At 39.7% G+C, this 27731-nt stretch overlaps 3 protein-coding genes across 4 annotated transcripts; 1 reads left to right on the top strand and 2 right to left on the bottom strand.

Moving 5' to 3' along the window:
• Positions 1-1849: 1849 nt before the first annotated feature.
• LOC104449223 (putative lipase ROG1) lies at positions 1850-7245 on the bottom strand. Its single transcript, XM_010063297.3, has 10 exons — positions 5966-7245; positions 5713-5780; positions 4581-4651; positions 4168-4437; positions 3725-3885; positions 3556-3611; positions 3305-3357; positions 3106-3238; positions 2661-2758; positions 1850-2483 (listed from the first exon to the last, which is right to left on the bottom strand). Exons 1-10 carry the CDS (start codon positions 6262-6264, stop codon positions 2412-2414), a joined length of 1281 nt encoding a protein of 426 aa, XP_010061599.2. The 5' UTR covers positions 6265-7245; the 3' UTR covers positions 1850-2411.
• Positions 7246-11723: 4478 nt separating this feature from the next.
• On the top strand, positions 11724-15235 carry LOC104449224 (endo-1,4-beta-xylanase 1). 2 transcript variants are annotated; one of them, XM_039315344.1, is made up of 5 exons: positions 11724-11879; positions 12304-12638; positions 12950-13127; positions 13226-13762; positions 13867-15235. In XM_039315344.1, exons 2-5 carry the CDS (start codon positions 12307-12309, stop codon positions 14977-14979), a joined length of 2160 nt encoding a protein of 719 aa, XP_039171278.1. In that variant the 5' UTR covers positions 11724-11879; positions 12304-12306; the 3' UTR covers positions 14980-15235. The 2 variants fall into 2 exon arrangements, with proteins under 2 accessions (XP_039171278.1, XP_010061602.2); XM_010063300.3 differs by lacking the exon at positions 11724-11879 and adding an exon at positions 11957-12125.
• A 7562-nt stretch (positions 15236-22797) lies between these two features.
• LOC104449225 (homeobox-leucine zipper protein HAT22) lies at positions 22798-24606 on the bottom strand. The gene is made up of 3 exons (XM_010063301.3): positions 23960-24606; positions 23608-23687; positions 22798-23417 (listed from the first exon to the last, which is right to left on the bottom strand). Exons 1-3 carry the CDS (start codon positions 24383-24385, stop codon positions 23165-23167), a joined length of 759 nt encoding a protein of 252 aa, XP_010061603.1. The 5' UTR covers positions 24386-24606; the 3' UTR covers positions 22798-23164.
• Between the last annotated feature and the right edge of the window lie 3125 nt (positions 24607-27731).

Raw genomic sequence — 27731 nt, 5'->3', positions numbered from 1 at the left:
AAAATTGTTAAAATATTATTGTAAATTATTTACATTAGTGCGAACTACGTCAGATAGGAAGGTCGACATCTATATTAGTAATTTTAAATGAATTTAATTGATAAAACGTGAAAATATTTAAGGTTTAAATTGATAAATTTAAAAATATTTAATAGTAAATTGATAAAAATATAAGAAAATTTGAACAATTTCTCACTAGCCAATGTATACATCTTGAAAGCTCCATGATCGATAAATTATTTAAAAGTGATAATGTCGTAGAAAACGCGTGGATAAAGGCTAGTGTATAGAAAACGACGTGATAAGTGAAATCAGGCCCACTCTGGATTGCCCTACTCTGATCAGGAATGTGCTCTCCCCTATAAACTAGAGTTCCACGTTGCGTCCAATTCATGACTGAAGGACCGATTGACTGAATAAAGCAAATAAGGTTTGCATCTACGGTGTCACATCGCGCTGCGACAAAGCAAATGAGACATTTAAAGCTTGTTTGATCGATATATTTTTTTTTAAATAAAAATTTATTTAGTATCATTAGTTAATTTTTTATTTTTAGAATGAAAATTAGTTCTTTGTTCTCAAAAACAGCCCTAGAATCAAATCATTTTTTTTTTTTTTTTCCTTCTTGAGTTGGTCACTGGCGACCTTGCTAGTATGGAGGGGACAAAGCTCTAGTGAGATTGTCGAACCTTGTCTTTGGCTGGTTGCAGGTCATTAACAAGTTCGATGACTAGCTAGAGGAGGAAGAAGGAGAGGGGGACAAAAAAGAAGAAAGAAAACAACTAAAGAAAAATCTCATAAAAAAATAAAAGAAATTTCATATCATAAAAAATTTTGAGAGTCATACTAAATATATTTCTATTTTTTCAAAAATAAAAATTTTCTATAGTTATCAAATGATTTTGAATGCTTAGAAACTTGTTCAAAGAACCAAATTAGAAAAAATATTTTTAAATAGAAATTATTTCCAAGAACATAATGTTTATCAAACATGCTCTAATTGTACATTTAGCTTGAAAATATGATAGAGTTCTTGTATAAGTAAAGCGTGAATGATAATAATTCTAGCTAGAGATTGATGTTTGGAACATAAATATATTTTTCTATTTTTATACTTGGATGAGTTTTTGAGCAAAAAATATGCATCTGATAATGACACAAAATTTTTATTTCTGAAATAGAAAATTCGTTTAATAATGACACAAAATTTATCTCTCACAGGTGGCGATGGACAGTCGGGGATGGCTGGTGGTGGCTAGTGGTAGCAAGCGGCGATAGTGAACAGCGATTGGTGGCGAGTAGATGGTGGGTGAGTAGCAAGTGGTGGTGGCGGGCCGACTAAGGCGGCGACGGATGTTAGCTGCAGCAAATGGCAAGTAGCAATGGTGGGTGGACAACTGGTTAATAGTAAAGATAAGCGATGAGAAATTTTTTTATTTCTCTAAAAAATTGAGAAATTTATACTTCTTATTTCTTTCCCAAACCTAATTTTGGAATAAAATAAAATAAAATAAAATTATATTATCAAACAGATTTTTATTCTTAAAACAAGTCTAGAATAAAATATAAAATACTTAACATGCACGCTCCTAATGGCAACGATAGCAATTTCTCGTTAAATCTGAGCAAAAGGATTTAGTTAGAAAATCATTAAAAGTTTGAATTAAGTTGGTTAGTTTGAAAAGTTTTAAGTTTGAATTAAATACTGTACAATAAATCTAAGACTTTAGGAACAATTTCCTGCTTATGATAATATGACCATCTAGAGAGGTCATATCAAAATGCTGATGTGAACAATTAACATTTATCCTATGTCACTAGCATCCGCATTGGCATTTTTGGGCCGCTATTTTAATGGAGGTCTCACGTTGAGTCAAATTTGAAAAATTGAGGTATATGATCGAACAAAGAAAAATTAGATACTCGATTGTAAAAAAGTTTCAAGTACTGGGGAGGTCATCCCTACGATTTTAGGGCCTCTCTCAGCACAGCCTTTTTACTTCAAGTGGGGATTTCTTTTTGGGTTTTTGGGGTTTTTTTTTTTTTTTTTTGGGGGGGGTGGATGACATAGCCAAAATATAAAACAGATACATAAGAGAGTGCTTCCAATACAATCTAACTTCGTTTTTCACCCGGTCGACTCTTCCATCATCATGCTCGTGTCAAAAGGAACTGCAAGGAATTGCGGCAGTGGGTCTAGTCTCTCTCGCAATCGCCCTCTGTGAATCCATCTGTGGCTCCGATACGATATGCAAAGCTCACCTGCTTCATAAACTGTGTCAAACCATTCCAACTTGCCGACTTTGTAGACGTTTCCTAGAGATCACTTCAAAATTCCTTGCACTGGTTCTTGCGAGAGGCTAGTAGGAGCAATTTCGTCCGCATATATATAGCCGACAAAATGTACTCGCTCACACAGAAAAATTGTCAATCATGTGCTGGATCACGTCTTCACCGTCAGAATTGAGGCACTGAGTTTTCACCTGGATATCAAGGAGAAAGTGTGTCAACAACAGTGAACTCTTGCAATCAAACGTTGCCGAAGAAGCATATGACTATTTACTAAACCATAGTGAATTTTGGAATCACTTATTTTTTAAGGCATGAGAACAATCCCAATCATACTTTCTGAAGCATATAAATGTGTTAAGAGTACTGGCCTGAATGGTACTGTGAGCAAAATATCGCTGTTTACTTCCACTGAAGCTTACGTCTACACGTTCCCAGCTCAATCTAGTTAATCTTCTCAGCATTATCTCTGCAATTATTCAGTGGAAAATCAACAAATTGAAAGCATAACAAAAATGCGTAACAAGCAGACAACAAAAATCATCATTCCCAGCAATTCTTGGCAACATGAGAAACTACAGGAAATCTTAACCTCAATTTCTAGGTTTCCAAATATTCAAATATTAGATCAAAAACAATAAAAAGTTTTTTTTCGATATGTGCCCAGATAAGCACTCTCAAAACAAATGTCTCCTACCTACAGAAGGATTATTTAAGCTCTCTCATGATCATGGCAAGATAACAATAAGTGTCACCCACAACTATATGAGAAGCCTTACAAAAAAAAAAAAAAACTACATGAGAAGAAATGCGAACCTTCCAAATCAGCAGTGTTTCTCCAATCAATTTTATATTCTGAAGAGTCTTCTTGCTTGAAGGAGTTTGGTTTTGGCGGTTCCACATTTATAATATGTGGGTATCTTTTATCTCTTGTTGATAGATGTTCACGCTGGCAAGAGAGAGCAGCTCAAATGTAATAACAGCGATTCAAAAGGATTCAACAAATTTAGATTACCTTAGGAAGATTGCTCTGGTGCCTAAGCGATGATGTACTCCATCCAACTAGGTCTACGAGAAATGTCAAGTTAAACAAGGAAAAGGATGATAACAAATGACCAGTAATGTCATATCCAATCCACCAACTGCTGAATGTCATAGAATAAAGATTGTAAATGGTATGATCTAAGCAAAAGCAAATAATGGAGGCCTAACATTTGATTATGAGAATGCTACAACAGGAATAATGCAAATATACCAAGAGGATACGATCAAATTGTGCATTTGCATAAGCAACCCTACGCTTGAAGGACTTCAGAGCCGAGCTGAAGACATAAAATTAAACACCTTAAGCACTCAAACATTTCAAAGACAATGAATGTGACAGCTTAAGCACTCAAAATTTCAAAAACAAAGAACGTGCATCGATGAAACCCACATAAATTTAATATCTTCACTGTCCTCGACCATTTGGAGAAGAAGAGGAGGTTTGCCATCATCACCGTCTGTCAAAAACAAATGTCTACCAGTCTTGCCTAACAAGCGTGATGAATGGACAGCAAGGTTTTCCAAGGAGTAAAAGCCACAAAAAATTGGGACCTGAAAAAAATAAAATCTGTCACGTCCCAGAACAACAAGAAAAGGAATTGTAATTTCAAGGTAATAAATGAGATTATGGAAATGCGCATATGTCCTATAGAACCGGGCCAAACCTAAACATCCTGAAAAAGCACCTAATCAGATAGACTAACATGTAAAGGTTATATCCACGAACTAGGCTGTCAAAGAATATTGATCATGGAAGTAACTTATAACAGCTCAATAAATTCATCCTTAAGCATGTCAAACTGAAAAAGAAGACAGACCAGAAAGACTAATAACCTGCTTGTGACCTTTTGAACCTAAATGAGGTGTTGCTGAAGTTATAAAATTCACAGGTTCCAGTCCGCAAATTTTATCTGTATTTTTATCTTCTCGGTGATGATTTCCACGTCCTTCACTCCCACATTCTTCATTTACTTTAGTAGGTTCACTGGCTGGACCACTTTCATAAAGCTTTGCAACTGCATACCTTGCTACCAGACCGCCTAGTGAATGACCAATGAATGAAATTTTCTGAACAGTGGGGTTATCCTTTACGACTGACTTAACCTGAAAAAAACAAGACATTAAGCCTTTAAGATAGGCAGATTCAAGGCAAGACTGATAACAAATACGGAGGAAATACAGAGGAAATTCCCATTTTATGAAAAAAAAAAGAATTAAAAAGTGGCTCCCCAGGCAATATAACGCACCTCTTCTGCTAATCTCTGCCCCATAACATCAACACCATGAAATGTCAACCTCGAAGCGTTAGACTTGCTGCCTGTATTGCGCATTATATGCAGCTCAGTCATATCACGGTTAAATTAGCATAATCTAGCACATGGAGTCCAACCACATGTCAAACCTCTTTGCCAAAGTTATTGTGGATCACAAATGGAAAAAAAGGAAAAGAAAAAGAAAAAGGATAACAGCCTGTGGGTATAATGTTGCCTAGAGAAAAGGACTCTGGGCATGCCAAAGTGTGCCATGAACAGCAGATCTTCCAAGTTGTAATATTCATCAACCAGCATTAAACCAGTACAACTCATTCCTGACTGGGATCCTTTGAGGAGGTTTTAGACTAGTAGCACTATGCTCATGACCATCTGCCCAAATAAGAACTCAAGGATTGTCGAGACTTGCATCTTAATGATCCATTTCTTTTTAAGCGATTAATGATCCATTTCTTTTTAAGCGACATGTCACAATCCCAGAGGAGGCAATTTCACTCGTTTAAGAGGTTCCCCATCCTCCATGTATCACGGAAAGCATCGGTTAAAATGCATTCAACCCCTTTCATCAGCTTTGTTCACTTGCCATGTATGGGAGTAATGCCATGGAACCAGAGTGATCATGTATAGTCTTTTTCCACCATTCCTCATGAGTTCTCCTCCAAGCAAAAAGTCATCTTTGGCTACTAAACGACCCACTAGTAAGATCTATGGGAACATACCTAGGGGCAAAAATACAAAACAAAGCTTATGCCGCTTATTATGTATGCTAATTTGCCAGATCAGGATGGAAACTGCCATCTCACGGGGAATATGAATTGAACGGATTGAAGAGCATCTAATAATAGTTTCTCAACATTTTCAAATGCAAGGGATCAAAATCAAAAAACTAATCAAGTATGTCATGTACTCACTCCAAATTATGTTACCCACATATAATATTCGAGCTCTCTACATTTCTACAATTTTACATTCCCTTCAGTAGCTTTAGCTGCAGAAACTTGTTTACTGTGTCTTGTGCTTCAATTCTCATGCTCAATGGCAAGAATCAGTTGGAAAAAGTAAAGCATCTCAAAGCCATCATGTACAAGATTCGCTACCAAGAACTCACAGTGAACAACAACTTTCCCTGGATACTGTTTCCTAAACTGCTTCGCAGCGAATCTCCAATCCCCATCGCTGCACCCAAAAAAGAAGGCGAAAACGCCAGCAGTGAGCAAGCAATAAAGACGCATGCCTTTGTCAGAAGATTACAGGAAACGCCTCAGCAGCATTTCGACACGAGAATCGAATCACCGAAAAAAAGCCTAAACAGTTCCGCGAATCAATGCGCGTTCAAACGCCGCACACCGACGCAAACTCACTTGCCGATGAGGCCGTTAACCATGATGACCAGGTGAGCAGAGCGGGGAGGATCTCCGGGGACCTCGGCCTCCGCGTCGACGCCGCCGTCCTCGTCCGGCTCCGATCCCGTCATGCACGCGAATCTAGGCAAGTACGACTTCCTCTTCGCCTTCTTCGCCTTCTTCTTCTTCTTCTTCTGCTCCTGAGCCTCCATCTCCGGCGCCGCCGCCGGGTCTCCGATGCCGCCGGGCGCGACGGCGTCGGATCCGCCATTTCCCGCGCCGCCCGAGGCCTCGACCTCCGGCTCCGAAGTCGCCATGATCAGGCCTCCGAGAGTCGTGTACTCTCGATTATTTTAAGAGAGAGAGAGAACAAGACCGGTGCCGGTCCTGGTCAACTCCCAATACCCCTGTCCCCTTCCCCTTCCGAGAAAATTCTCAATTCTCAGATGTTAGATGTGGCCACGTCAGCGTCCCGTGTGGCGTATATTCTTCCCCTCGAATCCACTCATGTGTCGAAACGTGTCCACCGACCCCACCTCGACGATTGAGGTGGAATCTTAGGTAAAAAGAGTTGAAAACAAAATGTTCCCTCTTTGCCCCTCGGAGTCGGCGCCCTCCTCTTCCTCCTCCCTTCGTCCACAGCCGCCGGACCTCCGCTCCCTCCCCCGCCGTCGCGACCGGCGGATCCGCCGCCGCCGTGGTTAGGGCGGCCACCGCTGGGTCCAGGCGGAGCGTGGCCGGCTTCCTTTGTCTTCTCCGTCCTCCTCGTTCTCCTAATCTCAAGATCTGGCCGTCCATGGCCGCAATCGTCGGCGCCGCTCGTCTATCGTCCGTGGCCGCGTTCAAGCTCCGACCGTCTCCCCTGACATCCATTCCTCCGTTCGTCCTCCGTACTTTTTTTTTTTTTTTTTGGTTGTTTGAGCTCGGTGTCCATGGCCGTCGGGATCTCGAGCTCGCCGTCAAGGCTCACGGCTGTGGACAAGCTGCCGTCGCTAGATCAGAGGACGAGACGCTTCGCGAGCCATAGACGAGCGCTCGCGGCCATGGACGAGACCAGATCTGAAAGCACAACTCCAGTCCATCTGGACGGGCAACGACTGTGAGCTGGTGGATGGACAAACTCGAGTCACGGCTCGTCGCAGTGTCATTGCCCGCGGTGGATGGACGAACAAAGCTCGCGGCCCCGGGCGAGGCTAGATATGGACGAGCACTGACGGATCCGAACGCGAGCGATGACGGAAGTGTAGCTTGGGCCGACGCGAGCGACGCCGGAACGGGCGGAGATGGTGGCTGGACGGGGTGGTGTTTTGCGACGGAGGAGGAAAAAGAGAAAAATTAGTTTTTTATTTTTTATTTTTATTTCACCTCAACACTATAGTATCCCTAAACGATATTCTGCAATAGGAAAGCGCCCATAAAGAATCAGTTCCGAAAAAAATAAAAGTGAGTTCATGAAATCGGTCTAAATATCCTTAAAAGATGTTTTGAAACTGCTTTAGGATGCATATGATAATTATTTTTTTCTATTTTTCTATTCCTCAAAACACGTAATTTTATTTATTTTTATTTCTGAAACATATTTTTATTTCTGAAATAAATTTGTTATAATTTTTAGTTTTTCTATTTTTAGAACAAAAATAATAAATTAAAACTTTTTTCATCGTTCACTCTCATTATTATCGGCCGCCTACCCGCCGTCTATGGGACGTCGGACACCGGCTACTTGCTAGCCGCCTCTTGCTATAGGTCACCGATCTGCCTTGGTTGCTAGTGCCTCTCACTATCAGTCGCTGGACGCCTGTCACCATCACTTCAGGAAAGAAAATTTTTGTGTCGTTATCAAATAAATTTATATTTTAAAAATAAAAGTTTTATAAAGTTATCAAACACGTATTTTTCCTCAAAAACTTATTTGGGAAATAGTTGATTTTTGAAATATAATGATTATTATGCGAGTCTTTAACTTCCCTAAAAGCTAAGCTGCACAAGAGCATGTCAAGATTGGCTTGAGTTGAAACTGCAGCCCCAGCTAGTTGTGGTGATTAGAAGATCAATAGGTTTTGAAAGAGGAACCAGGGCCAATGCCATGAAAGAACAAGAGAAAATAAGGGAGATGGTGATCATGATGGAGAACTTCCCCACTTTGGCTTGTGTACCGAGTATAGTCATAAGGGGGACTACTCGAGCTGGGTGAAGGAGAAGAAAAAGATGAAGAAGCAGCTTGTTGTTCCACTTATAGAAAGCTGGTTTTGCAGGAAGAAAAGCCCTTCCACAACTCATCCACACGAGTCTTTCTACTCCACGCCTCATTTTTTCAATTGAGTATGTCAGTCTTCATGGTGTTGGAAACCTAGTTTCTCTTCAAAGTTTCTGAGATAGAGTGAGAGAGGGATCAACAAGGCTTAGAGGCCACGGAAAGCGAAAGTGAGATCACAAGATGAGTTGGGCAACAGATAGAGAGAGAAGAAGATGAAACTGGGGTTTTGATATGAAAACATAATATATGTATGTATGTATGTATGTATTGGTCCGGGTGAGTTAAATATACTAAGCTCAAGGGTTTTTTTTTTTTTTTTTTTTAAGCTCAAGGGATTTCAGAAAGTAATGTTCTTGAATAATTGATTGGATTCTATGTCAATTTACTAAAGTGGCCAATTCAGGCTGTTTGCCCTCAACTTTGTATGCTGATGATGTCACAAGGGCCTGAAGAGGAATTGCCCACAACTCATTGGCAACTGATGCCCTTTGAAGCTTTCAATCATCAATTCTAATGAAGTCGACCCACTTCTTAGGTAGGGTTAAGGTTTTCTTCTCTTACGAGATTTCGTATTTGATTGAGCTAATATGGTTGAATGAAGCAACGAGGGACCCTAAGAGAAATATTAGGCCTTTTCACAAAATGTTTCTTGATCCTTAATAACACTAAAGGAAAGTTGCCTCGTACAACTTGTGATGGATAGACAAATTTGTAATGAGTTGTGAAACTTGCCTAAACGGAGAGGTCCACAGGAACATGTCAAAGTTAGCTTGAGCTGAAATTGTAGCTGCAGCAAAAGCTGCAACGACTAGAATATCAACTGATTTCGAAAGGAGAATCGGGGCTGATGTTATAAAAGAGCGAGACAAAATAAGTGAGATGGTGATCATGATGGGCAACTCCCCCACGTTGGCTCAGAGTATCGATGAGGAGGGGGGTGGGCACCACTCTGGATGCGTGAAGGTAAAGAAAATGATTAACAAAAGCGGATTGTTCCACTTATAGGAGACTGGTTTTCTAGGAAGAAAAGATCTTCCACAACTCATCTAGGTGAGTCTTTTTACTCTTCGCCTCAAATTTTCAATTGAGTGTGAAAACTAGTTTCTCATAAAAGTTGTTGCGACAAAGTGAAAGAGGGATCAATAAGGCTGGAGGTTACTAAAAGCAAGAGTAAGAGATGAAAGCGAGGCCGTGAGATGAGTGAGGTGAGAGACGGAGAGAGATAAAGATGAAATTAAGGTTTTGATAGAAAACATGAAAATTAATATATATGTACCGGTTTAGAAAGATGCATTGGGTGATAAACAAGATGAATTTACTAAGCTTGAGAGATTTTAAAAGAAAATGTTCTCGAATCATTAATTGCATTCTATGTCGATTTACTAAAATGGCCAATTCGGGGCATTGGTTGTTTGCCCTCAACTTACTTTGTTAGTTGATGTCACAAGGGTCCGAAGAGGAATTGCCCACAGCTCACTAGCAAACGATGCTCTTTGAAGCTTTCAATCATCGATTCTGCTTATTTTCAAGCTGATGAAGTTGTTGCACTTCTTAGTTAGGGCTAAGGTTTTCTTCTCTTACGATATTTCGTGTTTGATTGAGCTAATATGATTGAATGGGGACAATAAAGCTAGCGAAGAGGGACCCTATGAGAAAATTTAAGCCTTCTCATAAAATCTTTCTCGATCATTAATAACGCTAAAGGAAAGTTGCCTTATACAATTTGTGATGGATAGACACATTATATTAAGGTACAAGGCATGAGATGGATAAACATGTTATGTTAAGGTCCAAGACAGAAGCACCAAGTCAAGTGACAAGGGACTCATGGAGTGTTTATTCGAAGTCCAACCTAAATCTTGCTCACTTTTTTGTCAGCCTAATTTCTTAAAAAATCATAAATTTTAGGTAAAATCTCAAATTTGCCATTGACTTCTTTTTGTCTTAAACAAAAAAATTTAGAGCTAATCCCAAATCTGCCATAGACCTTTTTTGTTTGAAAAAAAGTTGCCAACTTTAACTATAGCTTCAAATTTTTGTCCAAACTTTTTTCTAAATAAATAACAACTCTCAATCTAATCTTAAATATGCTTATGTTAACCCTTTGCCATTAGTTGTTTGACTTGATATTTCCACGTTTAGTAGACCTGTCATACGAGTGGATTGAGTTGGATTTTGGTTGGGTTGAAAATGATTCGACTCAAATCAGTCAATTTAATTCGTTTTAACGCAATTTCATGCAATACATATCTAGAGGCCTGTACCAAAACCAACCTATACTCAACTCATATTGTTAAATTATTTCAATATTTAATTAAATCTAGAAAATTTCATACCCAATTTGAGGTGAGAGAACGGTGTGAGCGAGATCAAGCAAGGGTGAGAGAGACTAAAGAGAGAGTCACTAAGATGGATTGGGCTTAAGTAAGTTGTGAACTGATTTAACACTCATATTAAACTCATTTATGATTTGCAAGTTGGATTTAAACCCATTTTAGACCTATTTATGGAATATAACTAATTTATACAACAACTTAGCTCATTAAATATAAGTTAAGAAATGGGTCTATGACTCATTTTGACAAGTTTAATTTTCAGTAAAAAATCCACATTAGCAAGATGATGTGAAAAATTATTTTAAAAAAGAAACCATTCTTTGATATGAAAATTAGGGAAATTAAAGATGACTCACAATGACTTTTTTGACGAAGGGCAAATGGGGACAAATTTTGGATAGTTTGGGGTTGAATTTAAAGTTGGGTTTTTTTTGGGGAAAAAATTCGGGGTTGATTTGGATTGAACCTATAATTGGGTGTTTTAAGACGATAAAAAAAAAAATTTGGGGTATAATTGAAATTGGACCTAAAGTTGGAGATTTTTTAGGAGATAAATGCCTTTTTATTATTTTATTATTTTTTATTTTTTTGAAACTTATCGGCCCAAGGACCATGAACTCAAGAACCTCTACGTCGAAATGGCAAAATAATCTCCACCAAGTCTTTGCCGTTGCTGAAAGCTAATCTTCACCTAAACCTCGCGAAGGAGCTTGCTCTAGAGAGGCTGAAGCAAGAAGCATCTGCTAGAACGACAGTAAGATCCGTGTCTGCTGCACATGTACCGGAAACTTCACGATTTCTTCTTTTCTAATTCAAGCATCATATCACTAGTCTGCAAGATAAAGCAAAGACATTGGAAGAAGAAAAAATATTTCTTTCTTATCAAGAAGGCGCGAAGGCTGACGGCATCGGATCATAGCACTTACGGAGTTGCTGCAGAGCCACGGCGAAAGGTCTTGATTGCACGAATCAAATAAATAGGAGCACTTGATTGCCAAAAAAAATAAAATAAATAGAAGGACCGGATCGCATGAAAAAAACTGAAATTTAAATATCAAAGCTTGAATTATTCCTACCTCTAATCATGGATTATGAGTATTCTTCTGGTGAAGGAGAAGCTGGTAAAGATGTTCCTTTTATTTATTTATTTCTTCATTTCCGGGGAAAAAAAGAAATAGATTGCTTGGTGATTATATTGGTCGGTCCGGCTTTTGTGGGAGGCTGCTCGGTCATCATCGAAACGAGCTTGGGGTTATAAAACCAGGAAGAATGACGATTTGCTGCTTCACAGCAGTTCAGATTCTCGAAAGACACATCAAGAATTACAGAGTCTCCTCAGGTACACACATCGTTTTTCTTTTGCCACTTTTGCTACTTCTGCTCATAGAAAGATTATGAATGAATCACCGAAACCTTAATGCATGTCATGAGTTGGAGGATGGCTTCTCTCTGTTGTTTCTTCTGTCATCATCTTCTGCATTATCCGGTTTCAATGGGTTTCGGCGAGAAGCTTTCTTTCCTGGGGCTAGTGGAAGACTAGAGTATCCTTCTCGACCTCTATAAGTCCGGTTTGGAATATGCGCAGGTTGAGATTTTGGCTTTGTTAAATTGTCGTGGCAAGAGGATTGCGTATGCTGAATGCACCAGTTAAACTAATGCTTACATGTACATGGACTTACTGTTCATTTTTCAATCATTCCATGATTCTTAGCTAATCAAAATGTTGATACTATGAAACTGATCCTTCCTCTTAATTTTGAAAGAAAATGAGCTCCGGGGATGAGAACATCATCTTGAATCCCAGATTTGAAGACGGTTTGAACAATTGGGCTGGACGAGGCTGTCAGATTGCTGTGCGCAATTCGATCGATGGGAAGATCATGCCACAGTCTGGAAACTACTTTGCCGTTGCGACGGGCCGAACTCAGAGCTGGAACGGGATTCAGCAGGAGATTACGGGAAGAGCGCAAAGGAAGCGTGCCTATGAAGTCGATGCCTTGGTCAGGATTTACGGCAAGAATGCCACCACTAGTACGGTGCAGGTCACTCTTTATGTTCAATTGCCGGATCTCCGCGAGCAGTACATAAGCATAGCAAAGTCAGTTTTCCTCTCCATTTATAGTATCTGCATACATTCGTAGTACCATGACTGAATGCTTATCTTTTGTTGTACCCAAACAATTAACAAACCTCATGCCCTCCATTAGAGAATGCTTTAACTCTATCTATCGTATTCCGCATCTATGGCATTCGATATTTTTTGATCTCCAGACGAAGAAATTTGTCTTCTTTTGCTGTGGAAGGCGCCTCTTTGTTCCGTCTAGCCTGCGCCGATTGCTACTACATAGGCAATGCCAGATTCATAATCTCTGCATTGCTGACATTTACATGTTGCATATACATCTCCAGTGTGCAGGCAACAGACAAGGATTGGGTGCAATTGCGTGGGAAATTCCTGATAAATAATTCTCCTTCCAAAATAATCATGTATTTCGAAGGTCCACCCGCAGGCATCGACATTCTCGTGAATTATTGCCTTGTAAAGCATGCAGCAAAACCCCCTCCTTCTCGTCCACCCGTCATCAAGGTAGGTTTCAGGTTCTCGTCTTATGTTTTTGCATCTTGAATGTTTTACCTGCTATTGATTCAGCCACCCTTAAGTAATTTGCTTTGCTTCGATTGAAGGATCCGGAGTTTGGAGTAAACATCATAGCAAACAGCAATCTAGATGATGATACTAACGGGTGGTTCCCACTTGGCAACTGCAAATTGAGTGTTCAAACAGGCTCGCCTCATGTCCTCCCACCGATGGCGAGAGGTTCCCTTGGTCCTCATGAGCCACTGAGTGGTCGCTACATCCTCGTGACCGGTCGGACGCAGACTTGGATGGGCCCTGCCCAGATGATCACGGATAAGCTCAAGCTCTACTTGACATATCAAGTATCTGCTTGGGTTCGTGTTGGAACTGGTGCTTTTGGCCCTCAGATCGTGAATGTGGCTCTCAGTGTCGATGACCAGTGGGTGAATGGGGGACAAATTGAGGTCAGCGATGACGGATGGCGTGAGATAGGCGGGTCGTTCAGGCTCGAGAAGCAACCGTCCAAGGTCATGGTTTACCTCCAAGGCCCCTCTTCGGGTGTTGACTTGATGGTCGGGGGGCTTCAGATTTTTCCAGTCGATCGATGTGCTAGATTTAGATGCTTGGATGTGCAAATCGATCTGGTAATCGTACTACTTCTGCGTCATTTGTTTGACATAAAAGAAGACTTGATAGGGGAAGGCTTTGAATGCGTTACACGACAATATTATCTTTGTCATTTGTGCAGATTCGGAAGCGCGACGTGATTCTAAAGTTCACGGGCTCAGAATTGACCGGCTTGCTTGGCGCCATCGTGATCGTCAAGCAGAGAGAGAACAGCTTCCCCCTCGGATCCTGCATAAACAGGACGAACTTAGACAACGAGGATTTCGTTGACTTCTTCGTGAAGCACTTCAACTGGGCTGTGTTTGGGAACGAGCTCAAATGGTACTGGACCGAGTCGCAGCAAGGGAAATTCAACTACCGTGACGCGGATGAAATGCTGGACTTCTGTGACAAGAACGGGAAGCAGACCCGGGGACACTGCATCTTCTGGGAAGTGGAAGGCGTCGTCCAGCCATGGGTCCGGGCCCTGAACCGGAACGACCTGATGAAGGCGGTCCAGAACCGCCTGACCGGGCTCTTGACCCGGTACAAGGGAAGGTTCAAGCACTATGATGTGAACAACGAGATGCTGCACGGATCGTTCTATCAGGACAGGCTTGGCAAGAACATCCGGGCGACCATGTTTAGTATGGCGCACCAGCTCGACCCGTCGGCTCAGCTATTCGTCAATGACTATCACGTGGAAGATGGGGATGATGCCAAGTCGTCGCCTGAGAAGTATTCACAGCAAGTGATCGATCTACAGAAGCAAGGCGCGCCCGTCGGCGGCATAGGAATCCAAGGTCACATAGATAGTCCCGTTGGGTCCATTGTCTGCTCTGCACTGGACAAGTTAGCCACCGTCGGACTGCCTATTTGGTTCACCGAGATGGACGTGTCGTCAAACAACGAGTATGTCAGGGCGGACGATCTAGAGGTCATGCTTCGAGAGGCCTTCGCGCACCCCGCGGTGGAGGGCGTGATGCTGTGGGGTTTCTGGGAGCTATTCATGAGAGAGAATGCGCATTTGGTCGACGCGGAAGGGGAAGTGAACGAGGCTGGCAAGAGGCTGCTCGGCCTCAAGAAGGAGTGGCTGTCTCGAGCTCACGGGCTGGTCGAAGAGGAGTGCGAGTTTAGGTTCCGGGGGTTCCTCGGGACGTACGACGTCGAGATCATCACGCCCTGCGAGAAGGTTTGCAAGACGATTGTCGTGGACAAGGGCTACGGGCCAATGGAGGTGTCTATTGATCTGTGAAATGCTGATGTTGTCCAAATCGATTCGTTCATTCGTTGCTCTTGACATCACCAGACAGAGTATTGCGCCGGTACTCAATGAATTGAGTCTAACAGGATGTTCTGAATTGAAATAACTCAATTACTTCTGAATTGGATCTTGAATAAGAAAAATAAAAGGTATTGCATTATTTTACTTCTTGTGGACACAATGGGGCTCATTTCTCTTGTGCTACCAATCAAAACGTTTGATGAGAGATGACCAATTCATGATGCTCCACTTCAATCCCATTTCTGTTGGATCGTTTCAGATTTCATCCACACCGTTCCATTTGTATACCCAATTTCAGAAATGGAACGCTAACTAAAGATTATGAATTTGTAAGTTTGCGTGATTTGTAATATGTCTATGAAGATATCGGGATCACCAATGATCAGCTTCACATATATAATCTCATAATAATTATCTGAAGATTAATATTATAGACTCCCTAGATTTGGTATGCCAAATATCACGTTGAAAGTAGTTATCTCCGTTAGAGATATATTTAGGATATGATGTGATTCTGTATATTATTATGGATTCTATATATTCTCCTTGGTTGATCTTGATTTGTTACTTTAGATAATTATTAGGTAAAGCCTATAAATAGGCACATGTATTATTGATTAGCATAATGGACATAATATAATTTCCCTTTATTCATTATACTTAACTTGGTAATAGAGCAATTATTACCTGAGGTGCGCCCATCGAATTTGCTACACGGTGGCCGCCACGATGCTAGCCGCATCGACCGTGTCTCTGCCGATTCTCGATCCAGGCCAAAGCCTTAAGTTGCCATTCGGCATATTTCCACTGATCATTTCAGAAAAAAAGGTTACAACCGACAGATTGGCCGCCCTCATATGAGAGAAATACTGAAATTTCGTCGTCAATCAAAGCTAGACACCATCACATGCGCTGCTGCCACGTGCCGTTGCGTCTTGGACTCGGGAAACCTGCCACTGTTCCGTCGTGACTTGGACGCTTGCTGATGAGTTTGCCGTAAAACAAACATCAACCCACGACTCACTGTCGTTCGTCAAGGCGGCCTATTAAGTTTTGCTGCCAAAAGTTCATTGGACGGGCCTCCGCATGCTGCTAGAAGTCTCTGCAAATGAGATCCATGCGCCTCGCCAGCGACATGTGGCTGCGCACGCCACAGATTGCAGCTCGGCTGGACGTCATCACCACGTCACCTCTGTGTTGCTGACATTATCCCAGACATCAGCAGCACATCATCCTCTGATCATTGACCGGGTTGGACTGGATTGAACCGTCGATGGGTTCAGATTGGATTGGACTTTTGATCGGTTTAGACTGGACAGGTCGAACCAATTCCGTTGCTTTCCTGACCGTTTCAATCGTTTTCAAACTGGTTTTTAATAATCTATGACCAATTCCTAAGGTGTTTCGACATGCTAAACTCATTTTGGCCTTAGTTTCTCCATATCTACCCTCTAAATTTTCATCACATTTATTGTCCAACCTATTGTGTTTAACTTAGTAAAGTACATATAATGGAGGAATTTTGTAATCATTGTTATCACGTGGCATGACAAAAGTCTGAGAGTGAGTGTTAGAGTAGAATTAAAGTAAGACCGACAAAAAAAAAGAAAAAGAAAAACAATTAACTCCAGCCAAGATGAACATGCATTGGCCAATGTTGCCACTATAGAGTCTTCTTCCAGTGGATTGCCAATCACTTTCTCACTAGAGGATTTTTGTTTCCTTCTTTGAGAATCTAGTACATTTAGCTCCTCTATTTCTCCTGCTATGTCTACCGCTTTAGGTAATCCCAATTCATGGTATTTTGACTCCACTTGCTGCAATCATATGACATTTAATTCTAATTTGTTTTCGTCAAAATCCCTTCCTTCACATGTACCTACCATTCATGCAGCCGATAGTTTTCTATTGCAAGTTAATCATATATGACACATTTCCACATTTACCTTGTCCTTATCTAATACCTTTACAGTTCCCAAACTCTCTAAATTTAATTTCAATTGGACAATTATGTGAACTTCGCTTTGAAGTTCACTTTTCTACCCATGGTCGTCATGTATAGGATCCATGAATGAGACAGACTATTGGAACTGGCCATAGAGTGAGATGCCTTGTTTCCTTAAATATTCCTAATGCTTTTGTTGGATGTGTTGCCACAGTGTCATATGAAACTTGGCATTCTTAATTAGGTCATCTTTCTTCTTCTAGATTAAAATCTTTTATTTCAAGTGGTTATTAAGGATCTCTTGATGACAAACATTTGGTTGCTTGCCTTACCAATTAGGAAAACATCATGCCTTGCCATTTGATCTTAATGAATCTACCTCTCATGCTCCATTTGATTTAATTTACTTTGACATTTGGAAACCTTCTTTAACACCCACCATGGGAGGCTCTTGCTATTTTGTCATTTTTGTTTATGATCACTCTTGTTATACTTGACTTTATTTTATGAAAAATCTATTTGAGCTTACTTGTATCTATCATGATTTTGTTGCAATGATAAAACCATAATTTTCTAAAGACATCAAATATCAAGACATAGAATTTCTTAGACTTCTCTCCCCACAAGGCATTATTATTCATCGTTCATGTCTAGGTACTTCCCAACAAAATGGTCATGTAAAATGTAAACATAGGCATATTTTAGATATTACACAAACTCTTTTAATCTTTGAATCTTGTCTAGAAAAGTTCTGGGGGGAAGCTTGTCTTACTGCTATTTATATTATTAATCGTATACCGTCCCCTGTCGTGGACATCATTTCTCCTCTTGAGCGTTTCTATGGCAAGGCTCCCTTTTATATTTGTCTTAGAGTTTTTGGTAGCTTATTTGTGCACCTTCTTCCACATGAACACACAAAGTTAGAACCTTGTGCTTGTTGATGTTGCTTCCTTGGTAATGGCATTGAGCACAAGGGATATAAATGTTGGGACTCTATCACTAATCTTCTTGGTGCGTCTCATCACGTTTCATTTTGGGAACATAAGATGTTCTTATCCCTTAATCCCTTCGAATCTTCTACTCACGTTCCTTTCTTTACCAATCCTTCAATGGACTTATTCCTAGAAGATCCCATAGTACCATCCACCGATGAATCTTCCTTTCCACGATTTTCTTCTTCTCTCATGTTGCAGGCATGTTTGACAATCCCACTTTGGCAACTTTTGACATGTTTGTCCCAACCGAGGATCTTACGTCCTTCAGTATTTCATCTACTTCTATCTGTCATTCCACCAGAGTAAGTTAACCTTAGGCTCACCTTCATGATTATCATTGTTACTCCACCATTGCTTCTATTCACAAATCTCTCACCTATAAAGAAGCTAGTATCAATCTTTTTTAGCAGCAAGTAATGGCAGATGAGTTGTACGCCTTAGAAAACTCTCACACATGGGATTTGGTTGATTTGCCTCCTCGTAAGTTTGCTGTCGGTGGTAAATGGTTATATAAGATTAAAACCAAGGCGAATGGTACTATGGATAGCTATAAAGCTTGAATGGTAGCAAAAGGCTTTACTCAAGAGTAAGACATTGATTATGATGAGATTTTTGCTTCTATTGCTTGTCTTACTCCTATTCATAGTCTTCTTGCTGTTGCCATTGTTAAGCATTGGCTTCTATTTCTAATGGATGTCAAAATGACGATCTCACAGGGGAAGTTTATATAGTACCTCCTATTGGCTATAATCATTTAGCTACTAAAGTGTGCCGATTGTGTTGAACATTGTATGAATTGAAGTAAGCTCCCTGTGCATGGTACTCCAAGTTTAGTTCAACAATGGAATCTCTTGATTTTAAATCCAGTCCTTATGACCGTGCACTAGTTGTTTGATGCACACATCGTAGGTACATTATGCTGTTCTTATATGTGGATGATATAGTTATTACTGGCAATGATTAAACTGGCATTACCAAAGTTTGACAGTATCTTAGTAAACAGTTTAAAATGAAAGATCTTGGGCGACTAAGCTATTTTCTAGGCTTGGAAGCTTCGTTTGATGCTTTTGGTTATTATTTGTCACTAGCAAAACATGCTGGTGATTTTATTTTTTGAGCTAGGCTCATTGATAACAAGATTGCTTTTACTCTCATTGAGTCAAATGCAAAATTTAATGACAAGGATGAAACTCTTCTTCCAATTCCTACACTTTATTAGTAATTGGTTGGTAGTCTTATATATCTTACTATTACTTGTCCGAACATCGCTTATGTTGTTCATATTGTTAGTACATGACTGCACCTTGTACAATTCATTTAGTTGTAGTTCTTCAAAATCTTTGCTACGTTAAGGTTACGTTGTTTCATGATTTTCAATTTTCCACTCATTCTACCTTGAAATTGATAGCTTGTTATGATGCTAACTAGGTTGGTGATCTTCATGATCCTCGCTCAACTATGGGTTTTTTTTTTTTTTTTTTTTTTGGGCTAATTCACTTATCTCATGGTGTAGAAACAAACCATTGTTGCTCACTCTAGTGCAAAAGCAGAATATTGAGCTCTTGCTAATACGGCATCAATGTTATAATCGTTATGGTAGCTACTAGAAGATATGAGAGTGCATCATCATAGCGGAATAATTGTTCATTGCGACAACTGGAGAGCTATCCAATTGCACATAATGATGTTTTTCATGAATGCACCAAGCATATCTAATATAGATTGTCATTTCTTCCGATATCATGTTCTTTGTGGCACCATTTGACTTGTCTTTACTTCTTCCGCTGAACAAACTGCCGATTTCTTCAGCAGGACACATTCACTTGGGCGTTTTGGATTTATTTTCCAAACTCAAGTTGACATCTTTCAAATCACCTTGAGTATGAGGGGAGATGTTAGATATATATTTAGGATATTATGTGATTTTGTATATTATTATGTTATTCAGCATAGGCACATGTACTATTCAGTAGAATAATGAACATAATATAATTTCTCTTCATTCATTATTCTCAATTATCTCGTCTACTCAATAATAATAATAATAAAAAAATCCACCGTTTGAGAATAACGAAGATGATGATGATAGGAAATTTCGGATCGGCACAATTGATTGGTTCGTTGTGAGATTTTCAACTCAGGAATGGGACGTTTTCGATTGTCACAATCTAAGTACAAACTATTCAAAATCATGACCATCAAACTTAACCGGGCTTATAATATTTACTTTTCTGATAAAAAAAAAAAAAAAAACTTAACCGGGCTTGTTAGGAATCGCATGGGCTTCTAGATTGTCAAAACCCCACGTCGGTCCGTACCATTGAATTATAAAAGAAAAAAAAAAGGAAAAAGGAAAAAAGAGAAGATATGCAGCGCCTAGCTCAATTTCCGGCTGCTTTCATGCAATGATGCAAAATATCTCCATGACCCAAATCTTTTCGTACTTCAAATAAAATTTTCTCATACTGCCATCAACACCTGCTTTAATTTTCTTCCGCGTCATATTAGAGTGCAACCAATCGATTAGGAGCATTGGCTAAAAAGGAAATTACTATGGACATGGCCGAATGGCTGCTCATTGAATTCTAAATTGGCGAAGTCATCAGTGATGTGTTACTACTTTCCAATTGGCTGAATCAATCGATAATGATGTGGCTGCTTCCGGTCTACTTTTCTTACCCACTATGGTGCACGTCCTTTTCTCATCAAGATTATAAAATTGACGCATGCTATAGAAAGTCTGAATATTCTGGATGAATCGAGTTTGGTTATGTATCTCTTAATTGACCCAATCCATAATTAATGAGACATGGTATATTCTAATCTTAGATTAATCACAGTAGGCAATAGTTAATGCCATCATGTAATTAAAAAAGGACGCACAATCATGTTGTTCTCGCAAGTTTTACCCTGAGCTCGGCCGGAAAAAAATAATAGTTATATGATGGTCAAAACTATTTAAGGTTTCGAGCAACTAGCCCATCGAATTTTTACGTTCTTTAGTTTACTCTCGATCAAGTAACTCTAGCGAACTTCGATCGGCCGACCTGCTGGATGTTTTGATTGAGCTTGAAATTTTGAACTAGATGTTAATTAATATCACATCGCTTGTTCATGGGGTTGGTCTTTTTCCACCCATTAGTTTAAGTACTTGGGTCCGACTTTTTAACATGGTACTTGTTCGTTAGATGCCACGCGACATTCCTGATTCGACTTGCACGAATATAAATTCAACATGCATGTGCATATCAATTTCGATTGATCAATCGATCACATAAAGTGCATTCTTATTTAATTAGACCAATTATAGACCAAATGTGGGCACATCCAACCTCTTACTTGCATGTTGTCATAATGGCCATTAGGTTCGAAAGTCTGTAAATTTTAACTCACGAGAGGCAAATAATTCTTCGTCATTTTTTATTTATTTACTTTTTTGGTCAAAAGAAAATTGTATTCATTATTCAAAAGGATACAGAAAATAGTTTTCATGACAAAGCAACGTCGTCATCGGAGGCATTGATTTGTCAAGCAACCCTAGCTTCAAACATGGCAAACGAAACGTGATTTTCTCTCTGGTAATGTGGCGTAATCTCTTGATAACATAAGGTTCTAAGAGCCTAATATTCAAATGATTTATATGGGGGGGGGGCAATTACCTAACTTGCCATCGTCATCAACTTCCAAACGACCAACTTGTTTCCCACCTTATGACATGGTCCAGAGGCTATCCGGTCTTTTGTTCCATGTTTGTTTCCTCGCTTCGATTTCTGGCCTTAGAAAAGAGGATTAGTTTAAGGCTTGAGTTAACTGCGCATTTAAACAAATTGGAAGTACGTGATGCCATGAGAGATTATAAATTGATCACTCTGTCGACGTTGACGATCCACCCTTCATAGATTTCCACCCTAAAGTTTGCTTAATTAGCCAAGGGCGGATACTATTTTCACATGAAATCAATGGCGGCACGCTTCTTGTCAATTTTCCTAAGTCTTTTTCCCTTAACCATGGTGCTTAACGTCGATATATTGGGTGTCGTTCTCGAACCGTTTGCATTTTCAGAGAAGGCGATTAGCCACTTGACTTCAAGTTGGTGCGTACCGGAGCTGTAAGGTTTAGATGGATTCGATTCCTTGCGACCCTCTTCGCCCATTAATAATGGGTTTCGTTTCGTTTTATTTATGCGTGCTTTTTTCTTTCCAGAAAATCTTTCATCCAGACGGCTAGGTTTGCACGCTTAAGGCGTTTGTCGTGCTTTGCCAACACTTTGAGACCTTAAGCTTGGTACTATCCAGGCGTGAAGAACCACGGACGTAACTACAGTGAGCAAGAAATCTCACTTGCCGGCCTAAACGATGGGAATCAATGAATATCCATTTATTGCCCGGAACTGGTTTTGCATTCTCACGTGATGGCATCTCGCCGGGTGCTTTATGAACGCAGTTATTGTACTAGATATGGAAACATATGGCTGATCGGAGGCAATTCAAGCTGATAAGAAACGTTGATTTCCTCTTCCAAACTAGTCTGTCAGGTAGAATTAGAATTTGATTAAACTAACCGCTCGTTAGTGTAATCATCATCAATCGGATTCAATAAATGTAGCTAAGTTGAAAGGCTTAAAGATCATATGAGTATCTGTGCCTTTACTAATAATGCTGATGCCTATAGGAATGAGCTCATCTGATGGGAAATAGCATCAACTGCTATTGACGATGACAAGTTGCCAACCTTCTCACTTTCCCATCCTCATGCTATCTACATATCCATGTCTTCCCATATGTATAAGATTTAACCAAATCAGGGTTTATGAAGTCGCAATTAACATAACGACATGAAGGGTAAGCCTTAAAGTACAAATTCATCTCTCCATTTTATTCGTTTCCCATAAAATACATTACAATATGATGATTTAAGAAAGGGATTAAACGCTGCTTGACGGGACTACGAAATTATGCATAGCCCTCGACATGCACACCTAATTTAATAGATGAACCTTGGCAAACCCAATATTAACTTCCATGAACAATTCACATCGCATCATATCCTGTTTTAACAAAAAGTATATCTATGCAATGAAAACTTACAAAAGAGTCACTACAGTGAGTCCACTACCCGATTAATAAAGCAGAGAGGCCAGGTGAGTATTTTATGCAGAAGAAGAAAAATCCAAAACTAGTATAACTATGCAAGGTTCTCGCCTTAAAGATTATGTTTAACAAGCGGCTGATGGATGAGCAGGCCAAAGTCGAGATTCAGTCGAGAACGGGAATTCTGGATGGGCAATCCTTTCACAAGAAGGGCATAGAGGGAGAGCAGCTGCAGGAATCTGCCTATAAACCGACGCAGTTGGCTTCAATGACTTGAGCTCTTGCAACTCCTTCTTCAACCTTCTGTTCTCTTCTTTTAGGGTTTCGCAGCATTTCTTCAGCATCTCGCACTCTACTTCAGTTTGTTTTAATTTAGTCCTACAAAATATAGAACACAGGAAAGCAATTACTTTTCTGAAACAAGCACAACTTTAGCTGCTTGCTCTTCCGAAAGAAATTAAATATAGAGAGACGAACATTTCATGCTATGCAAAGACGGATATGACGAAAAGCCATGGAACAAAATTGCATAGGATAAAAGTTCTCTCCAGGGCTTTAGCGGACCAACCTGGCTCTCCTATTCTGGAACCACACTTCCACTTGCCGTGGCCGGAGATTCAACCGATTTGCCAAATCGTGCTTTTGTTTCTATACAGATTCCAGCCGAGAAGAAGAAACATGAGTGATCAAGGTATGCAAGCGAGCAAAGTTCAGATCTTTGCATTGAAAAACTTCAACTCAGGTAATAACTATGAAAATAAATCGAATGAAAAGAATGCACGCTACTTTGTTCCTTTTGTGATTATAAACGTGAACTATGTTTTCCTCAAATAATGATGGACTTGATACACTGCAAGTCTTGAGTGAGAAGGGGGTTGGGGGGGGGAGAGAGAGAGAGAGAGATTGATTGATTGATTTACAGTGTTGAGGGTTGTGTGCGCTTTGAAGCTCTCTTCCAAAATGGAACTTTGTGCTTTAGAAAGCCTGAGCTTCTTCCTGGGGCTGAACTCATCTTCATCTTCGATATTGATAGTCGCCCTCGGCGAGCCCGTCCCTCTCTCAACCGCTTCTTCCTCTCCTTGCTCCGCCTTCTCCCTCTTCGCACTGCTTGAGTTTGAGAACGACGATGCCGACCTGCTCGGGATGTTCCTGACCTCGTCCCCACTCGCGGATCCCAGCCCGCACGCCTCCCCGCCGGGCAAGCCTATCGTGAGGCACGTGGAGTTACCACTGAGCTTCGCGAGCGGTTTCTTGATCTTGATCTCGTGATCTTCAGGATCCCCATAACAGCCTAAACCGAGACTAAGGCTCGTGTCGAAGGAGCGGCCCGAATCGATAGGGCACATGTCCACAATAACGGGTTGAATCGAAGGAAGTCGAAGCAGACTCTAATGTATATATAAACTAGGGTAAATACCAAAATAGAGAAACTTCTGGAGGAGGAGGAGGAGGAAGAAGAAGAGAATGCGAATAAGTCCTTGTTAGCGAAGGGTAATGATTGGTTCTTTGAGAAACGAAGAATCGTTCCCCATCTATCTGTGATATCATTGGCGTGTGACCACGACAAATCTGTATTATATATATAAACTATGCGGTGCACTACGCAGCATGTTATTGTATTGAGGAGGGGCTCTTTTTTGTTATATGGACATATTCGGACGAGAAATTATTTCCGGAAATAGCTTTATAATTACCAAAGTTACACAGCCGTATTTGTAAACTAATCTTTGTAATTTCTGGCATGAATCCTTTTTTCGTGGACGTGTCTTGTTGTATGTACCGTCATATCTAGAAAAGATATGCAATATCTTAATTAGACTTAGTAAAAAATTGGACATTCTTGGTGAATTGCGTATTAGCCTTTTTTAATTACCTTGCTAGTGAAATGACGATATCTTTTCATAGCGTTGTTGTGGAAAGTGTAATGTGAGGACAAAGCAAGATATGATCACAAAAAAAGGAGAATAATCCTACCGACTCCGCAACTTTCATTCTCGTCTCCTTTTTTAAGCTTACAATTATCTACTTACCACCTTTATAAGAATTGCCCCCCAAAAAAATTGTTAAATGGCAACTTCCACGAAATTCAATGGAGGACTGAAGTGATGTCATGCAAAATTTATTGCTAAGGAAGTAACCAAATAAGAGTAGCTTGCATTTCCTAGAATTAACTTCCCATTTTTAACTTGCCAAGTTTGGATTTCATGAATTCAAAATATCATTTATTTCTCATAAAGATGGATTTACGAACATTCTCGCAGGATTTAGCAACCTTACTGGTGAGATCCATATTTCCATAAACCTTTTTCTCTTGAACAAATCGAGTGACTTGTTTTCGCTTAAATGCATTCTGTTAATTTTTTACTTGATATTCTTACTCCATATATTTGATGAAAAATGAATGATTTGGAAAATATTTTCCTATCTGAATAATTAGTTTATAAGAAATATTTTCATTATCAACAATACTTTATGTCTAAACATCTTCATGGATGATGAACATATACTACATTCATTCATTTTTGTAAGCCATAATTTTTAGGAAAATAGTTTCAAATGATTTATTTTTCGCAAAACAAATATACTTCAAACATGCCATTTTATTATGCGCAATTGTTTTAGTTTTTAGCGCTCAATTTGATCATCGTACAAGATATTGAATCTTAAAAACTATTATCCTCGATCAAATACATTAGTCACTAATCCTCTCGGGACTAAGGGACAAGATAACTTTAGAGTGGTACTCGGAACGTGACTTCTTTTGGGTACACAAGCTCATTATGCGATATGCAATAATGAGTGTACACGATTAAGTTGGAAACCAGTGAGATGATAATGTCCTCCATTATTTGCGACCAGCGTTCTTTTAGGGGTCGGATAGCGACTGCATCCCTGTTTCCTTTTCTCTAGCACCGACGCGAACTGTTGTTCAATTATATGGACGGTGTTCGGCAGATTTACGTGGAATGATGGGAAAGATATCCTGATGGTTGTGCTTGTCAAGCTTGATTATACTGATTTGATAGCATGGTCCATTTTCCCATGGTAAATGATCTGATAAAATCACTGAGATTTGATGAAGAACAACCAAGACTAACATTCAAGAGGCAAATGAGGCAAAGGAAGGGATGAAGCCCTCAGTTCGTTTTTTGTTGTTTAGACATGATGATATTCCTGCTCGAGTTTCGTACTCTGATTAAGTTCCCGTCTCTTTAATTTGATTAATGGTAGACCATAGGATAAGGATACCGCAAGTAGTTAAACTTTTACTTATTGTGCAAACGAATGTCTTTAGTCAATTTAATAACTTGACTTTTAAGGGTCAGCTCAATATGGTGCTACTATTAAATTGAGTGATAGGTCATGTGTTTCTATAGCCAACACAAAATGCCAAACTGCAGGCAAGGCTGAGTATTCGACCTTTCAGAGTCTTCGCCTTTAAATAACAATTAGTGTGCACTCCCTAGGTTGCCGATAGGGCCATCAACTTGGTGAGTCGAGTTAGGTGTGGGTTGGGTTGAAAATGGCTCGACCTAAATTGACCCATTTAACTCACTTTGATTACCTTAAACTCTTCATGTGTATATGTTATTTGGGTAAAATTGCTATTTCAATTATAAGATCTTAAAGAATTGGCTTTCAACATTGTATAGAAATTCGAATTTTTGTATTTATTCACAATGAAAAATAAGATACAGTTAATAAATGGTAGAAAATTTGTGAAATCATAGCAATAAATATTGTGAAAGAATTGAAATTTTAATAAAATGGAATATAAGATATCGAAGAAGATGATTTATGCTGATAATGGATTAGCAACGACAAGAACTGAGGTTAGAATATTACATAAAAATAACAATGGCACATGCAACCAATATATATTTCAATAACTAATAGACGAAACATACAAGATTAATAAAAATAAAAAAAGATAATGGGGGAAAAAGGAACTGTCTTGATATTTTTGATAAGGGTGAAATCAGGCTTATCTTACGTGTTCATCAAGACTTCTCTAAACTTGAAACAGTCCGAGAAGTCCCTTATTTTCTCATAAAAGGCAAAGAAAGAGCTATAAAGGTGGTTTGGGTCTGAGTAAATTATGAACTCATTTAACACTCATATATTTTAGGATTTTTCCATTCTAAACCCATTCATTGAATATAGAATATGGGTTAAAAAATGACCTATGATCCATTTTGAAAAGTTTAGTTGCCAAACCACAACAAGAGTTTTGCCTTTTGAAGAGCCAGTCGTGTGAGGAAATCGGTCCAAATTGAGCCAGAAAGGCTTTTATGGCTCAAGGTTCATCTTTAAGCAAAGGAGAGTGACGGGAGGAGGGGGGCATCCGTTGGCCTTATCATCATATTCGCTCCAATAGAGAGACATATTTCTTTAGTCAGAGCAACTTTGTTACTTTTGTGTACTACCACACCAACAATTTTTTCTCAATTAGCAAAAAACCGTGTTTTCCCTTCCTTTTTCTTTGAGAGAGAGAGAGAGAGAGAGAGAGAGAGACGCCATTTGAGCTAGAGATCCGGAGAGAATGGTGATTGTGCTAAAAATCTTATGGTTGCTGTAGCTGAGTTTGCCGTGGCGGCGCTATTCTACAAGAAGGTGAGGATGGTGGTAGATGCGCCCGACGTTGGTGGTTCTAGCTACGTCTGTTAATGGTGTTACTGCAGGGTCAACCTG

This window comes from Eucalyptus grandis, chromosome 6, assembly GCF_016545825.1.
Source record: "Eucalyptus grandis isolate ANBG69807.140 chromosome 6, ASM1654582v1, whole genome shotgun sequence".
Classification (NCBI taxonomy): Eukaryota; Viridiplantae; Streptophyta; class Magnoliopsida; order Myrtales; family Myrtaceae; genus Eucalyptus; species Eucalyptus grandis.
This window is presented reverse-complemented; position numbering and strand designations above follow the sequence as displayed.

Bases quoted from the DNA above. Each gene is read 5' to 3' on its own strand.
- LOC104449225 (XM_010063301.3), bottom strand. From the start codon at position 24,385: ATGTGCCCTATCGATTCGGGCCGCTCCTTCGACACGAGCCTTAGTCTC. The intron at 23,688-23,959 runs GTAAATCAATCA...GAATCTGTATAG, and splicing joins CGCACACAACCCTCAACACT to AAACAAAAGCACGATTTGGC. The intron at 23,418-23,607 runs GTTGGTCCGCTA...TATATTTTGTAG, and splicing joins TTCCAGAATAGGAGAGCCAG to GACTAAATTAAAACAAACTG.
- LOC104449224 (XM_039315344.1), top strand. From the start codon at position 12,307: ATGAGCTCCGGGGATGAGAACATCATCTTGAATCCCAGATTTGAAGAC. The intron at 12,639-12,949 runs GTCAGTTTTCCT...ATACATCTCCAG, and splicing joins CAGTACATAAGCATAGCAAA to TGTGCAGGCAACAGACAAGG. The intron at 13,763-13,866 runs GTAATCGTACTA...TCATTTGTGCAG, and splicing joins TGGATGTGCAAATCGATCTG to ATTCGGAAGCGCGACGTGAT.
- LOC104449223 (XM_010063297.3), bottom strand. From the start codon at position 6,264: ATGGCGACTTCGGAGCCGGAGGTCGAGGCCTCGGGCGGCGCGGGAAAT. The intron at 3,358-3,555 runs GTATCCTCTTGG...CATTTCTCGTAG, and splicing joins TGCAAATGCACAATTTGATC to ACCTAGTTGGATGGAGTACA. The intron at 2,759-3,105 runs GTTCGCATTTCT...GAATAATTGCAG, and splicing joins AAACACTGCTGATTTGGAAG to AGATAATGCTGAGAAGATTA.